This window comes from Gymnoscopelus braueri, assembly GCF_963280865.1.
Source record: "Gymnoscopelus braueri genome assembly, chromosome: 23".
In the NCBI taxonomy this organism is placed as follows: domain Eukaryota; kingdom Metazoa; phylum Chordata; class Actinopteri; order Myctophiformes; family Myctophidae; genus Gymnoscopelus; species Gymnoscopelus braueri.
The window spans coordinates 23506984-23523874 of NC_137625.1; the positions used below are offsets into that span (position 1 = coordinate 23506984).

Genomic DNA, 16891 nt, shown 5'->3' on the forward strand with positions numbered 1-16891 from the left:
GCAACTTTTCGCATATTTCGCAATGTGGTTCTCAACCAGTGGTCCGGCCGGGACCACCAGTGGTCCTTGAGGAGGTTCCAGGTGGTCCCCAGCTAAATGATGGAGAGTTGGTAACCAAATGGACCCTTATATAGATCTTTAACTCTTGAGAGAGTTAAATTATTGTTATACATCTGCATTACTTAATTAACAAGAAGTACACAATTAGAGAATGTAGAAGAATTGTTATTTTGATCAACGTTTGCCTGTTGTCATCTCTCCTAATGGTAACAACATCAATACAGCATGGAGTTGTGGACAAAATCTCATCCAACGGCAACAACATATTCTTAAGTCTTGGGGTCTGAGAGGCTAGATCTCATCAAATGGTGGTCCGTGGCTTAAATGCCGAATAAATAATGGACCTTGATGAAAAGGGTTGAAAACCACTACTCTGGGTCAGTGATTCTCAACCAGTGGTCCTTGAGGGGAGATTGTAGATCTGCTATTTTTGAAAAATCTTGAAATGTATGCATATCTTTGAATATATATATATTTTTTTTTAACTCAAATCTTTGCTTCTGGGGGGTCCCTGGTACAACATTTTGAGATGGGGGTCCGCGGCCAAATGTATATCAATTTAGGGGTCCTAGGGCCAGGGGTCAGTCAGTCAGTCAGTATTGTAGCGGCTCCTTGCAGACCGAAGGAATCCAACTAGGAGGAGGTGACGTCACGTCACGTCAGAGCCCCCGCATCATTCATGATCGCTTTTGTTTTCGTTGTCAAAAACATGATGGAAGTGAGAGACTTCCACAGCTTTTCCAAAACATGAATTTATGTCAGCGACTTTGGTCACCGAGAGAACAAGAAGACATCGAGTTGTTTTGGTTTTTTAGACCAGAGAGTGTATGAAGCAAAGAAAGGCGTTCTTTGTCTCACACACACACCGTCACGTATTGTTTGTTTTTAAACCCGTTTTACTGTCATGTCGACGATCATAATGGACATGTACGGTGATGATGGGTACAACCACGGGGTCTCTCTGGCCAAGAAGAGTTTAATGATCGATAACGGCGTTGTTGAAGTGACGAACATGTCGGACATCACCAAGGCGACCAGCAGCCCGCACGGCTGCGACAACGGCGCGCTGACCGACAGGTTCGGCGTCCTGATCCAGGGACTGCTGGCCATCGTGGCGTTCAGCACGTTGATGCGTGAGTGTTGTTGCAACTTGCATTGATTTGCGCACTCGACTTGGTCCCACGATGGTGTCGCTTGCGTCAAGCTGACGGCGACGCGATTGCGATGCGTTGTTGTCTACTTGGGAGATAAGTTACGATAACTTATCTCCAAGGCTCAGTGTCGGCGAGCGACACTGACTGTCTTCATGTGATGGAGTTGTTGTTGTTGTGTAGGCTATCGTCTCTATCGATCTCGACGATAGGCTGTATCCTCCTCAGTGGTGGAAGAAGTAGGCTACTCGCATGTTTTACTTTAGTAAAATTATCAATACCCTATTGTAGAAATAGTCTGTTAAAAAGTACAAGTTCGGTATTCAAAATGTACTTCAGTAAAAGTAGGCTACAAGAGTATTGGCATCAAAATGTTCAATTTCACAAGTTTTAATAATGTATAAAAAATGCTTTGAAAATAGCAGATCAACAAGCTCACAACGCTTCTCGAGCTTGTAGATCTGCTATTTTGAAATTGCCAAAGTATGTAGGTCTTAAGAGGTTTTGTAACAATAATCTAAATCTAAACAGTTTTCAAATAATTGTAGTAGAGTAAAAGTATGCCTCTGAAATGTAGTGGAGCAGAAGTAAGTAAGTATAGGCTACAGAAAATTGGAAATACTCCAGTGAAGTAAAAACTAAAAATTGTTCTTAAGTAGGCTACAGTACTTTAGTAAATGTACTTAGTTACTTTCCACCACTGATCTCTATCGATCTTGATTCTTGACGATACATATCCTGGCAAATCTGTAGGCCATCTTATCGTATTATTCAGCTGTTCAAATATTGAGTGTTGCTGTTGTTGTAAAGTAGCGGATATTACAGCGACGTTACAAGAAGACATGACATTTAAAGAACCACCCAAGTCCACGTGGGGGTTTGTTGACGTTTGTTCTACTGAAGGAGGAGGCCTCGCTATTGTTGAAGGCTTGTTTATCATCAGAGCTGAACAATGGGAGGGGTGTCCAAACTTTTGTTAACCCAAGACCTGAAGCCGATTCTACAAATATCTTCTAAATCCCAACAGTTTTCTGAAAAAACGTCTGTTTCTATATCAGTGGTGCTCCAACTTTTTCATCTCCCTAAGATGATATGTATTTGGCCGCGGACCCCCATCTCAAAATATTTTGTTCCAGGGACCCCCAGAAGCAAAGATTTGAGTTATAAATGTTTGTTTGACATGGCCGATTGATTTATTGATTGATTGATTGATTGATTGAATATTTTATTAAACGGAAATGCAAACGGCACGAGTAGTCATACACTTGGTCTAAAAGGGTTTACACAAAAAAGTCCAGTGGACTTGCTTCGAGGTCCTATATTCAATTCATCAACATAGCATAGGGGGCGGGGGAGGGCATATAGCATAGGGGGGGTGGACCACCTTTCTAAGGAGAAGTGATCATTTTACCTTCCCCTTTGGCCTCCTGAAAGGTGGATTCTTCTCAGGCCTGTTTTAAAGGAAGCCAGTGATCTAACGTGATTTAAGGGATTAAAGAATTTACCCATGTTTGTTTTATAGGTGGGTGTTACCAGATGGTTGTCGTCGCTCCCTCTAGTGTTGTGGCTGTAGGTGACGCTCACTTTTTGGAGGTATTTTAGTCAGATATGCGGGTATTGAGGGCATTGAGGGCAAAGTCGCATTGGCTATCTTGAAAGCCAATCCCATTTTTAATTGCTTAACCCTGTCTTCTACCCTGAGCCATCCCTAGGCTAGCAAAATGCGTTGGAAAAAGGTGGGTCATCATGGGCCCCAGGCCGAGAAGTAGTCGAATCAGTTTGTTTTGGGAGGTTTGAAGCTTAGTCTTTAGTGACAGATGTTGGAAAACCAGGAGGTGCAAGCATAGTCAAAGTGCCATTGAATGAGGGCTCCAGCAAGAGTCCTGAGAGCATTTTTGTTGACAAAAGAGAAATTCTGCCCAAAAATCTTGTTATTTGATTTACTTCTCACGTCATAGCCTACTGTAGGCTACCTTTGGACCATAACAAAGTCACATAAATACATAGAATTAGGCTACTACAACAATGTTATTTAACTACAGTGTGATCATCATTAGTCATTAACAGTGTAGCCAAATGTAAGTCACTCGAGTCATCTGTGCTGTGAACAAAACCAAAACAGCATTTTTCCCCCCCAGCCTTTTATCACATGCATGCACTGCATTGCTATTATATTTACAGTCCAATAACTTGTCTTTTGTTCAATGGAATTGTGGACAAATATAAAGAGGAGTGAAAGGTTCTCTATAAAAAGTTTTAAAAACAAATCTTTCACATGTTGAGAATAAAACAACACAAGGAACAAGCAGTTATGAATCCTTACAAATTCAACTAAGAATTGGCCTATATCTGCCCAGGTTAATTTAAATAACACTCAGAAATAATACAATTTAGGAAGGAGGGCCATATAAAATCTGCCCTCGAGCCACGATTGGCCCCCTGGCTGGACTTTGGACATGTCTGGCCTAAAGCAGTGGTTCTCAACCTTCCCAGGCCGCGACCCACCAAAAATAATCATATGTGAACTGCAGGGACCCCGCAAGCACTTGGAATTGTAGGAGTTGAGGCATTACATTTAGTTTGACTCGGTTCCACAGATAAATATTGTGAAAATAGCTGATCTGTAAGCTCACAAGCTTGTGAGCTTATAGATCAAGCTCACAAGCTTGTGAGCTTATAGATCAGGCTCACAAGCTTGTGTTGTTGTTGTCCAATGCAATTTGGAATATTTTTGAAACATATGAACAACACAAATCTTGTATGGGGGTCCCTGGCACAAAATATTTTCAGATGGGGGTCTGCGGCCAAATACATATTAATTTGGGTGTCCTTGACATGAAAGGTTAGAGAACCATCGGTGATTGCTGAGTCACTTGTGATTCTGTGGCAGCTGACTGATAGAATGTAGGGCATGGCCCGAGCACCTTTACCGCAGGGATTGTTTACTCTGTGTGTGTGTGTGTGTGTGTGTGTGTGTGTGTGTGTGTGTGTGTGTGTGTGTGTGTGTGTGTGTGTGTGTGTGTGTGTGTGTGTGTGTGTGTGTGTGTGTGTGTGTGTGTGTGTGTGTGACTGTGTGTGTGATAGGCGAGGGTGCGGTTTTGTAACAAACAGCTTCATAGCTAAACTTAGCTGAGTGGATCACTGATCAATGGGTTGAGATAATATATCTCAACATATAATATGGTGAAACCATATTTGTGTCACCTTTGAACATATTTCCACAGCTTTTAACAAGAGATGACATTTCTCACTTATGATACTTTATTCTGCGTAAAAAGAAATAAAACTACAGATGACCGATACAATAATACCTATTTTGTTTACTATGATTATGTTTGGATATAAGGCTTATTGTTTGTATGCATTCAGTATTAGGGAATATAAAATAAGACATGAACTTCACACAGTTAATCGAGGCCATAAACATAGTGTGTTTCCATGGTCCATGATCACAGTGGAGACCAACAGGGGTCGATTCAGCTGTCAGATGGGTTGGTTTAGGGTTGTCCCCTATCTAATGATTATTTATGTACAGACGGGAAATAATAATTCCTTGCACCCATCCAATCGTTAGGCCCATGGAAACTGAATTAAATATGATTTACCTGACTAGACTTTCATCTGAAGCTATCCTAAGATGCTAATCTTGTCGGTTTTATTCCCTGGTGGACATACAGTCATCATTGACGAATGCGTCTGACTATACTGTGGTGACACGCAGCATCTCGTTGTGTCATTCTATTGAGTCATATGAGTAGGTTGGCACATGACACGATCAATGTCGTGCTGTGAGTGAGTCAGTGTAAGGCATTTGTGAAAGGCCAGCACAGCCATTGTGATTTTCATCAGCTAATCATTGCTTCCAGAGTTCAGCCTAGTCATTGCCAAACAGCAGCAGTGCAGTATTTTAGAATAAGGGCAGACTGTAAGTAAGAGTGAGTTGGATCAGTGAGCTATGACCCCCCACTCAGTTACTTATTAGCAGACCAATCAATATTCAGCGTTCTCTCTATTTTGCTCTCTTATCTTCTCTGCCCTTCTCTATCCCTCTCTCTCCCATCCCCCTGCCCCCCCTTCTCTATATTCTTCTCCCTGTCTCTGAATGCATGTAGGTTATGTATGCGAGTGTCTTCCTTGGTCACAGTGCATGGATCTGTTAATAGTTACACCACATTATTTATGAGCAGCTGAACGTTGAGAGCCCTCAGCCAAGTACATCGTGGTGGTATGCAGGGACTCAGATCCTCGCCTGGCTGTACAATGCACCCCCCTCACAATCTTTGTTTAGACTGCTCTTCCTTAAAGCTATTTTGGTAATTTCCTTCCATTGACATGCCGTAATCCTTGTCTTCCCTTTTTGAGCTGATAGACATTGGATTTGTGTGCAGATTTGCTGCAGCTTCCCTTATTCCTAAATTCCTAAGTTTTTTTGAGCAACCTGGCTGAAATAAAAAATATGTTTTGCTAGCAAACGGCTTCATAGCAGAGATTGCGAAATGCAACAGAATTCCCCCCATTTCTTGCGTAGCAATTCTTTCCCCTTTCATTCCACCACCATAGAAATCTGCAGAGATCAAATTGTGTGTGTGTGTGTGTGTGTGTGTGTGTGTGTGTGTGTGTGTGTGTGTGTGTGTGTGTGTGTGTGTGTGTGTGTGTGTGTGTGTGTGTGTGTGTGTGTGTGTGTGTGTGTGTGTGTGTGTGTGTGTGTGTGTGTGTGTGTGTGTGTGTGTGTCAGAGAATGTGTGAGATCATGTTTTCACATGGCAAGTCACACTTTGTGACCTTGTGGGACAGAGTAACAGTGGGTGTCTGTAAACCAGTTCGCTCCGAGCCTCCAGCAGGAGCCTGCTGGAGAGGAGTGGAATCGTGGTGGGGGGTAGAATAGGGGTGTAAAACAAGGCCAATATCCACTCCTGTCTTAGCTTTCCTCTATCCTGGAGCTGAAAGAGAGACAAGTCTTGCTGTGTAGGTCAACACTGCACAGCATTTTATTTTTCCAAGGCTAACGTTATTCTTGCACAAAAATATTGATTTGTTCTTTCTTTTCTTTTCTTTTTCAGTGAAAAGGTTTAGAGAGCCTGCACGCATCAGACGACCATGGAGGATCTGGTAATTTTTTTACTCTACTCTACTCTACTCTACTCTACTCTACTCTACTCCTTTGGTTCTCAAAGTGGGTCCGGGGACCCCCAGGGGTCCCTGGAGGGATACCAGGGGGTCCCCCAGAAAAATTAGTTAATATAGCGTCACAATCATTTTAACCATATTTTATAGTTTGGCTATTCAAAAATAGCAGATATACAAGCTTGTAGATCTGCTATTTTTGAAAAATCATGAACATTTGTGCAAATCTTTGAATATATATATTTTAAAGCGAACATTTGTAACTAAAATCTTTGTTTCTGGGGGGTCCCTGGAACAAGATATTTTGAGATGGAGTTCCGTGGCCAAATAAGTCATTTTGAGGGTCCTTGACATGAAGAAGTTTGAGAACCACTGCTCTGCTCTACTCTACTCTACTCTACTCTTCTCTTCTCTTCTCTTCTCTTCTCTTCTCTTCTCTTCTCTTCTCTACTCTACTCTACTCTACTCTACTCTACTCTACTCTACTCTACTCTACTCTACTCTACTCTACTCTACTCTACTCTACTCTACTCTACTCTACTCTACTCTACTCTACTCTACTCTACTCTACTCTACTCTACTCTACTCTACTCTACTCTACTCTACTCTACTCTACTCTACTCTAGTCATACACATGTTTTGCACACTCCCAGATAAGCATAGCTTTGAAACATTTCTCACTTGTGTTTCTCCCAGGTTTTTTGACACATCAAAGCAGGCTATCGGTGCTCTGTTCATCCACTTTGCCAATGTCTTCCTGTCCACTCTCACAGAGGAGGACCCGTGTTCACTGTAAGTCACTCATTGGCCATTTAGTCACATTACACAAGGGGTTTTGGCCACTAAGAACTCATCACATTATTCTATGCTGTAATTCTCTTTTTTATATAAAATGTGTTTTTTTGTGTTTGTTTTTAGCTTATTTTAAAATCATATTTTAATGTTTTACCCAAGGTACCTAATGAACTTCCTGTTGGATGCCACCCTGGGGATGCTGGTCATCTGGGTGGGCGTCAAGGTGGGGTCCATGGTGGTGGAACACAAGCAGTGGACGTTACTCACCTTTGGAGAGTACGGTGAGTGGAGGATGTGGGGGTTCAGGGCACATCTGCTCAGCGCAGCCTGTTGACGAACAGCTGGAGGTTGGCCAAAGAACAGGCGGTCCACCTGCACACTGTCTGCTGCTCTGCTGCTGCTGTTATTATTACAGCAGCAGCCTCTTCCCCTTGGAAAACTAACAGTACATGGTTGAACACTTCCAGCAGAGGCCGCTGTGTCACAAGTTAGCAGTCACTCCACAGCTGCAGTCTGAAAAACATCCTCATATGACCTCTGAGTGGGATTGTGTTAGAGCTGCTTGCAGCACTCATTGATTCCAATGTTGTTCCTCTCCTTGTTCACTGAAACGGTTTGCAATGCCGTGCGGTTGATCGTCCTATATCTTATACATTTTTTTTTGACAATTCATTCATTATCATGGCTCAGTTTGATGGATTGTCCATAGATTTTTTTTTTTTACAGGATGCTTCTGTATCCTGTATGTGATTTTTTGCTGTAAAAGTGTTTGACTTATTGTGGCTGCTAGCTACTACAATGTTAATAGTTCAGAGATAACAGGAAATTATAGGTCCTTTCCCATCTTTTTGTGGTCAAATTTCCTTTGTTATCACTCTTTAATTCTTTTTCAAAATTCTACCTCGGTTCACCCTCTGCCTATTTTCCTGTGTTATGACAGATGTGTCCTCATGTGTCCTGTGATGACAGGCCTAGGAGAAGTTAAAACAAACAAGCACACAGACACTGCATAATATGTTTGACTGCGTAACCTCAGGCCATCCTTTCGTATCTATGACCACAGCGTATCTATTGTGTGTTTTTTTTTTGCATGGCGACAACAGGTGACCCTCCTCAAGCTGCCGCGTGGCTCGGCCAGTGTGGCATCTACCTGCTCATCATGGTGCTGGAGAAAGGTGTGATCAGCTTGGTGCTGCTCGTTCCTGGCTGGTCCAATGTAAGAATGATGCACTACACCACAGTGTTGATTTCGTTGACTAAAACTATGACGAAAAATGTTCGTCGACTACCTTTTTGTCACTGACGAAAACTCAATAAAAACTAAGCTATGATGACTAGAACTAAGACTAAATATATTGACAATTTCGTCAACAAATAAAAACTAGACTAAAATGTTAGTGAGGGACTAGTGGAGAAGAGATCCAGCACAACTAAAAGACAAGTAATTTTATGTTTGGTTGCGCTCGGGTGTTGTGCTCTGAAAATAGCAGATCTACAAGCTCAGCGCGACGCGTTGTGAGCTTGTAGATCGGCTATTTTCAGCATGCAACCAAGTGTAAAATCAGCCCTTACGACGCCATCAAGTCACCACCGAAATACATTTTAGTCGACTAAATCAACTGTAGATTTAGTCGACTATAATCTTATGATATTTAGTCGACTAAAACTAGACTAACAGTAAAACATTTCAGATGACTAAAGTAAAATATGACTAAAACTGTAATTTTATTCAAAAGACTATTACTAAAACTAAATCAAAATGTGCTGTCAAAATCAACACTAGACCGCAGCACTCAACCCTCAGTTATAAATATCTTTTGTCGTATGATGCAATATCAGGAGACAATTATTAAAAGCCCACATAGTGTTAGTGGTCTTTTCATTGTCAGCGGGGGGGGGGGGAGGGGGCACATCCCCGCCACGTCCCCGCCACGTCCCCTCTACATCCCGCCTCTCCCCGCCTCTCCCCCCCGGCTCTCTCATACACAATAACATTCAAACAAGTGGATGGTGCTGTCCAAACTGACTGCTCTAGCTGTCACTCTGCTAATGAGTCATATCAATGCATGTTGCTTGGATTCATTAGGGACCATCCCCAGGAGCTGACCTTTTCCACTAAACAAACGTATGACCATTAAAGGAGTCCTGAATACTTTGACATAAAGGTGCTAGAAGTTTTTATCTATTTTTTATTTTAATAAGTGTTAAACAGCTCTATCTTTTTACATGTATTTATTTATTTTCTTTTTATTACAACACAGTAACACAGTAACAACAACAACACCCCCCCCCCCCCTCCAAAACTATCAAACACATGTTAGGAATATGATAAACAGGAAGTTTAATTCCTTCTATTCCTCTCTTTCTTATTTTGCTTGACTGTGGGTTTAGTTTGAAAGCCTTTCGCTACCGTGAGAGATGCAAGTCATCACAGATGACAAGAGCAGACAAACAAATCAAAGAAAGGAGAGTTGTCCTTTTGATTTTAATGAAAACATGGAGACAAAGTTAATTTATTCACATGGCTTTTTGCGTGACATTTCGATATCATATTTGTTTATGTATTTAGGTTCCCATTAACCCTTGCCATAGCAACAGCTATGCTTCAAAGAATCAAAGACCAGTGTTTTTGTATTTCCAGAAATGGGGATATTTGTTTTGGCAGTACATTTATAGGCTGTTCGCATTCTCATCGGGGAGAGGCGAGGAGGCAGACACAGTGAAGTCTAGCAGTTTATAACACGGTTCATTTGATACAAATCCGATGCTGAAAACAGATTTTGGACTCTTATCATTCCCTCTAGGATTGGAAAGTCAAGAAATGTTTGGAAAGTGACGAATTGTGAATAGCTTTGGAATAGCATAGCAAAATAATATGGGGAAAAGATTGTATGACTGCGCATTAAATACAGATGTAGACCTACTGTCGTTTCACATACTTTAATGGTAATATTTCTAGTGTTAAGAATAATCGTAAAGTACATATATACCATGTTGAATTCAGACCCAAGGCCTGTAGGTCCTGTCAGGAAGTTAGAACCAGAAAAATGCTTGAGAAAGTGGTTTAGTCACTGACATAAGCCTACCTAATTGTATGTGTGTGTGTTTTCCATGTGTCGTTCCAGTTGCAGGAGGTGTTACTGAGCTACATCGCCAACCCTCAGCTGGAGCTGGTCATTGTCATGCTCATCGTGCCCTTCATAGTCAATGTGAGTTGGTCTAGGAGAGTTTGTGTTGGACTGCGGACTGGTACCTTTAAACAATTCTGTCCGGCCACCCTATATGAAATCCATGGTAGAGATGTTTAAATGTATGCAGGACAGTGCAGTGGCTGCTGGTCCGATCTACTTATTTAAGTTCAAGCTTTGTTCTGTGTGCAGCCAGGCATAAAAGAGGATACATTAACACAAATGGCAAAATATTCCCAAATCGTACACACGCATACTATAAAGTGCAGGAAATTCTGGAATGATCAACCTAGCGTGAGCATTTGGTGGAGAATTCAGCCTGGCTGACCAGTTTATCTTTCTATGTGGCGCCCCCTGCAGTCCATCATGTTCTGGGTGATAGACAGCCTGATGATGAGGAAATACAAGACGATGAAGAACCTGGATGACACCTGTGACAGCACTGTGAAGAAGGTCGACTCTCTGCCCTGGATTGACAGTGATGAAGCACGGGTAAGAACTAATGACATTCATGTGCATGTCCGTCCAGGTTTCAGCTGTACTCCACCTTCACAGATGTGACAACACAGCACTGTCAAGTGAGCTGTAGTTGCCAAGTTCTTCTTGGCAAAAAAGGTACTTTATCTCCTGGGTCAGTAATCAATATCTCCATTGAATTGAAAACCAGGCCAAATCTGCATACCGGTGTACACTATGTCACTACAGTATGTGACATTGTAATGTGATTCAAATGTTTGTCATTGTTTCTCATTATATATGTATTTTATATGTTGTTATCAGGGCGTCCTTGAAAAAGAGAGCTTGCTCTCAATGGGCTTCCCTGAATAGATAAAGGAAAAAGAAAGAAAGAAAAGAACTACCAACTATGTTTGATTTGACGTGTATCTCCAAATGAGCAGTGTAATGTAACTGCCATTGGATTCACACTGTCGCACCAGTGATCAGTCAAGACTAGGGATGAGTTAGAATCTTCACTTTTTCATGCAAGTTTTCAAGTTTTCGAGTTTTTTTATATAAATAAATAAAAACTGTTATTTTATTGTTCTCAACTCCAGCTGTTGGATATTGAATTTAAACTTTGAGGCCACTTGGCCACGCTCTCACACATGTCACGCTTACTTCCATGTGAGTGGGCGATAAACAGCTTCACAAAGATGGAGAGATTGGCCTAAACTAAAGAGACTTCACAACAACAGCCATCCATTACTAGCTTCATTTGTGAGGTTGCGGGGGTTGTGATGACAAGCGAGCAGGTGAAACCAGAACGCTAGTGGAAGGAGAGGGATTTTGTGCACATTTGCGGAACATGAATGCAAGATCCCTTCTAGTGAAACAGTTACCACTCAATTTGAAAAGCTCTATGAGGGGGCTGGCCAAGATCTCTGCAAAAGCATATCAACTGTCCCAAATGCTGGCTCTAAGCACGGACGCATGGACGGCACACACTACCAACACTTACAGTATGTCACCATAACCTGTGAGTTTTGATTTATTGTCGCCAATAGTTAAGAAGTATTATTCTGATGTGTATTTTTGTGCAGTACTCTTTAATTTGAACGATCCCTTCCGGGAACAGAGAATAACAAAATTCCGTTCCGGGGGGAGGTGCAAATTAGATTTTGGTCAGTCATGCACATCCCCTAGCCTAGTACAAAGAATACTTGTGGATGTCACGTCCTGCTGTTCTTTGGCTGGCAGGTTATTTGCTATGGGGATTCTAAAACATTTATAAAATCATAATACACCATGGCTATAGCCACATCTGTCCTGAAAGGAGACAGTGGAAATAAGGCATTAGACAAGTGTGTTAGATCAGTGATTAGAATATCAGTAAAGAACACACTAAAATTAATGAAGAGCTAAGAGGGGTCTGAACTTGATTATGAAGTTAAGAGCTGTTGGGGGGGATACTTTGATCTTGCAACCTATAAACTCTAGAGTTTTTACTGAGCTTTTGAATCATGCATTTGTGCAGGTAATGTGTGTTACCATGTATTTCATACATGGTTGTCTGTCACAGTGATGCCGTCGCTGGTAGGATACAAGATCTGTGCCGATGCCTTTGTTCTGGCATGTAGTGGATTATGTGAAAAGTGATGGGAGCCATGAGGCAGTGTTCAGTCAGAGCACTGCATCATCTGCTGGCCTGCGCTATGAAGGGATCGCTTTTGAAGTCATGAAAGCTGAAGTCATGAAAGCCATGGGTAGGAAAGGGGTCGTTCCCACCGAACATCCCCACAACACTGCAGCTCCCGTGGGGACGCAAACTAGGATGGGAAAATCTAATACGGGTGTTTTTACTTGAAGAAAAGACAGCACTTTAACTTGAGGAATGGAGTGCTGATGGTTATTATATACACATGTGCACCCTGGGGTTGCTCTGCACCTGTTTTTCTTTCTTTGGGGGGGGGGGGGGGGGGGGGGCGGTAGACACACACACACACACACACACACACACACACACACACACACACACACACACACACACACACACACACACACACACACACACACACACACACACACACACACACACACAGTACTGTACATGTTGTCTCATTCTTGGCCCAAAGGTTAATGTAGCCAATTTGACTCCTGACCAAGAAAGACTGAGTCAGACACATCACTGTATTCTACTTGTCCCTCTTTGCTCTGTGCTTCAGCTTTGCCTTTCCCCCATTTCTCTTCCTGTTAAGATAAGAGGTAGCTGTTGTTGTTTTTTTCCCCTTCGCCTTTCTTCTTTTTCTTCCCTTTGTGCCAGTTCTATGCTCCCTATTGGAAGAGCATGTAAAATGTTGTCACTCACTTCTTCACCGCCCTCTGCTTTGGAAAGTGTTTTCGTTCTCTTGCAATTGTGGCAAACGTGAATCATTCTGCCAGGCCTCGCTATCAATCTTTGGATGAAAAATGTATTGCCACGCACGTCAGTTTGCATTTAGTGGCTGGATTGTGTGGGGTTTTGAAATGCGAGAATGAATTGTATTGTAGGAGTGCTCTCTGCTACGATGAAACTGTAGTTTCATCGTAGCAGAGTGTTGGTTTATCTCGAATGGTGAAACTCTAACAGACTCGTCCTTGTGATGCACACAATCAGGATAATAGCCGCCTACACAGAAGCCCGCGTCAAGTCTTTCTCTGTCTCTTTCTTTCTCTCTCCCTGTCGAGTTACAACAAATTGAATAGTGATTTGTCTTGGGCCTTGTGCACGTGCACATACACACTCATACACTTCAGGGTCAATGGCTGTGCCTGTGACTGATTGGCATGTGAATTGGGAGGGCTGTTCCCTCCCTCCCTCCCTCCCCCTGGCCCTCAGCCAGGCAGCCACAAATCATCCCTTCATCTCCGGGAATAAGAGTGACATTTGGGATCCATTTCCATGCACTGATGTTATGGAAAGCAGAGCAGAGTAGATGAGGCCATAAGAGCATGAGAGAGCGAGTGATGAAGATAAGAGAGGCATTGATTAGGATGAGTTCTCGGAAGGAGTTGTTGGTCAAAACAGTGTAATGTACATGGCCTTCTCTCGTTGCGGCTGTTTTGTTCTAGCTGATGGCATGGAGATTATGATAGGTTGGAAGCAGCATAGAAGTTGTTAGAAGCTTAATTCATTCATTGTTTAAATTGCACCATTGTTGCGTGTCGGAAGTATGCATTAGCTTGCTATTCTCTTCTGCTTCTTGAACTATGACGATCACGTCCAAGATTTCGGTTTACAATGCTGTAAATGTTAATGTTACGCAGTCACGGAATCTTTGCTCCTTTGGGATTGTGCGTGGATCACTGCAGCCTGGAGATTGTATTCGCTTTGGAATGAACTGGGATATTGTTTTACAGCTTTTGGGATGGAAATGCAAAAGTCATACGCACGGCGTGGCCGATCACTTAGGTCTGTCCATGCATTCATCCGTGTCCCTTTGGCCATATATGTGTTTGTGTCTTTGTCTCTGTCCACCAACATGTGTTCCTGTCACCTCCAGGTCCTGCTGACCGTAGAGACAGACACAGACGAGGCTTCAGAAGGGGAAGAGGACCAGGACAGTGTCACACCAGTCCCTCACGTGCAGTACTCAGGAAGAGCCCTGAAACCTAGTTGGGTGGTGGTGTGAGACCAGGTGAATCCCCCATGTCCATCCGCGACGCATGCAAACACACATATTCTACTGCTTCATTATTCCTGGGGTGTTCAACTATATCTAATAAATATAATAACCAATGCTCCAAAAATACAACAACAACAAAAACATGTTTTCATCCCACAGAGATTAGTCTTAAGTATTGTTTTAGTCTTAATGGAATGCACATAAAGTCTGTTAATCCTGAAAAAAGTTACAACGCGGTTAAGCACGATACCTGTAAATGTTTTTACAAAGCATCTTTACAAACTGGCAGGACTGTTTACGCACAAAGGTGGGTTACTCCATTATGTGTTAACAGTTCTGCCCTGCTCAATGCATTGTAAAGGCAAAAAGTAGGGTAGGGCCAAGTGTTGCCAAATGGGAAATGCTCAATTATTGTACCGGAGTCTTAAAATTATCGTATTTGAAAGAAAACTATTGTACACAGGCAAAAAAGATAAATCACTGGTGTAAATATGTGATTTAAAAAAAGAATAGCGTATTTAGTGTAATAAACAACCTTGTTTGAGACTCCTACGTGACAAAAAAACATCACTTATGCTGCGTGGAAGCAGGCAACTTCCCGTACCTTACACAAATAAAAGCCTGAAACTAGACTGGAAAGACGCGACCGGTGTTTTTAATGCCTCCAAGTACAGATCTAGGGTCAGATTTACTGACTTATTTTGAAAAGCTAAACCGGACCCTGAAGCAGCAGCCAGGGAATTTAGTAAATTCACACACTTTTTTGTGATATGGTGAAATTATCGTACGTTTGGGCATTTTTGGAATTATTGATCGTACATCGTACAGAGGGTAAAATTATAGTACAAATACGATAATTATCGTACATCTGGCAACACTGGGTAGGGCAATTGACGGTTCCGGTTAAGTGTGTTGGTATTTGAAAACCTTCTCACCTCACTGCCTATGTTTACTATAATACAACCTTACAGGAACTGAAGTGTTACCTGATGTTACAGCTTGGAATTTGTAAACGGTAGCTACAGAGGGAAACCTTGTGGTGATCATAGTACACAATATTTGCAGGGGAATCTTTAAGGTGATCATAGTACATGGTATTAACAGGGGGAAACCTTTAAGATAATGAAAAATTAAAGGCAGTAATAAATCTGTCCTTGGTCAATGGGGATTTTTTGGTGAGTGATCACCAAAGAGTCATTTCATCGCATATCAAATTTCCAAAGAACAGCGAGAGATTGATGCATGCTCTGTAATATTTGATTCTAAACATAACTGCTTCACATCTACAGTACCTTTTTTATTGAGGTATAATTATAGACATTCCTGCACACTGCTCGCCAAAGTTCTATGAATGGTCGGCAGTCTTTGCATTGCCATGATTTGCGAAACCAATGTACAGATGTCAGCCATGTTGACTTTAAGTCGTCTTATCTTGTGATATGTGGTCATGATGGACCAACCAGGGAACAGTAGGGAAACAATTGCACTCCTGTGCCTCCTAACTAAGGCTGTTTTTAAAGATATGGTTAATGTATGGAAATATGTTGAGGTTTATTTTGTAATGGTAAAAAAGGCCAACTCATTACACATTTCCTTATTCTGCAATGGTTTGCAGATTTATGATTCATTCAGGGGTAGTCGAGTTATGTATTATATTCTGATATTATTACTTTATTTATTCAATTTCAATTTTTTTTTTATACGTATTTGATTTGATAGATATATTGTGGTCAAATCTGTGGTAACAATAACGGGATAAAAACATTTTTATTATTTTTAACAGATAGCAAAACTGATGAGAGAAAAGAAACCACTTCACTATTGATTACAGTAGACCAATGCAATGTGTTGATGTTTTTCATCAAATGTTTATCAAATATCTGTTTCAGATAAGTATTATTTTGTATCAGTGTTATTACTTGTCCAAAAACTTGTCCAATTTAACCACCACATATGTTTACATATTATCATATAGCAGTTCAAGGGAGTCTTACATTTGACATAATCTGTCCAATGTCCGTAACATTTTATTATCTGTGTTCCGCAAGTGCATCGAGTGTTTTTACAATATGAAATGAGTCTGTCTGTTCCTTATTGTGATGATGGTGCAGTAGACTATATCACACCACGGTGCTTCTTAACGAATGTATCTCTTTTTTACTTTGTACTATGATGAATAAAGAACAGTGACACACACACATTGGCTGTCTCTGGTGTCAAATTCCTGCCGTGGCCCCCGGCCCGGGAGCCCGATGACAGACACTTACGCACAACCTGGAGAGAGCACACCTGTGAGGGCAGGGCAAACAGCCCTGTGACCTCCAGCTGATGACAGGGGAGATGGAGGGGGGTGGCGTGCGTGCGTGTGTGTGTGTCTGTCTAGTCGTTGGTACTAGGAAACGCAGAGAGAAACTAGAGGGCTTGCTCCTGGCTTTGGTCTCCGTGGTGAGCAGGTGTGAGCCCCCAGCCG

The 16891-nt window shown here is 41.9% G+C and overlaps 1 protein-coding gene across 1 annotated transcript; it reads left to right on the plus strand.

The window, feature by feature from the left end:
- The first annotated feature begins 784 nt into the window (after positions 1-784).
- Positions 785-16621, plus strand: tmem110l (transmembrane protein 110, like). Its single transcript, XM_080421381.1, has 8 exons — positions 785-1193; positions 6272-6320; positions 7032-7127; positions 7290-7411; positions 8234-8346; positions 10256-10339; positions 10679-10810; positions 14299-16621. Exons 1-8 carry the CDS (start codon positions 965-967, stop codon positions 14425-14427), a joined length of 954 nt encoding a protein of 317 aa, XP_080277507.1. The 5' UTR covers positions 785-964; the 3' UTR covers positions 14428-16621.
- The last annotated feature ends 270 nt before the right edge of the window (positions 16622-16891 follow it).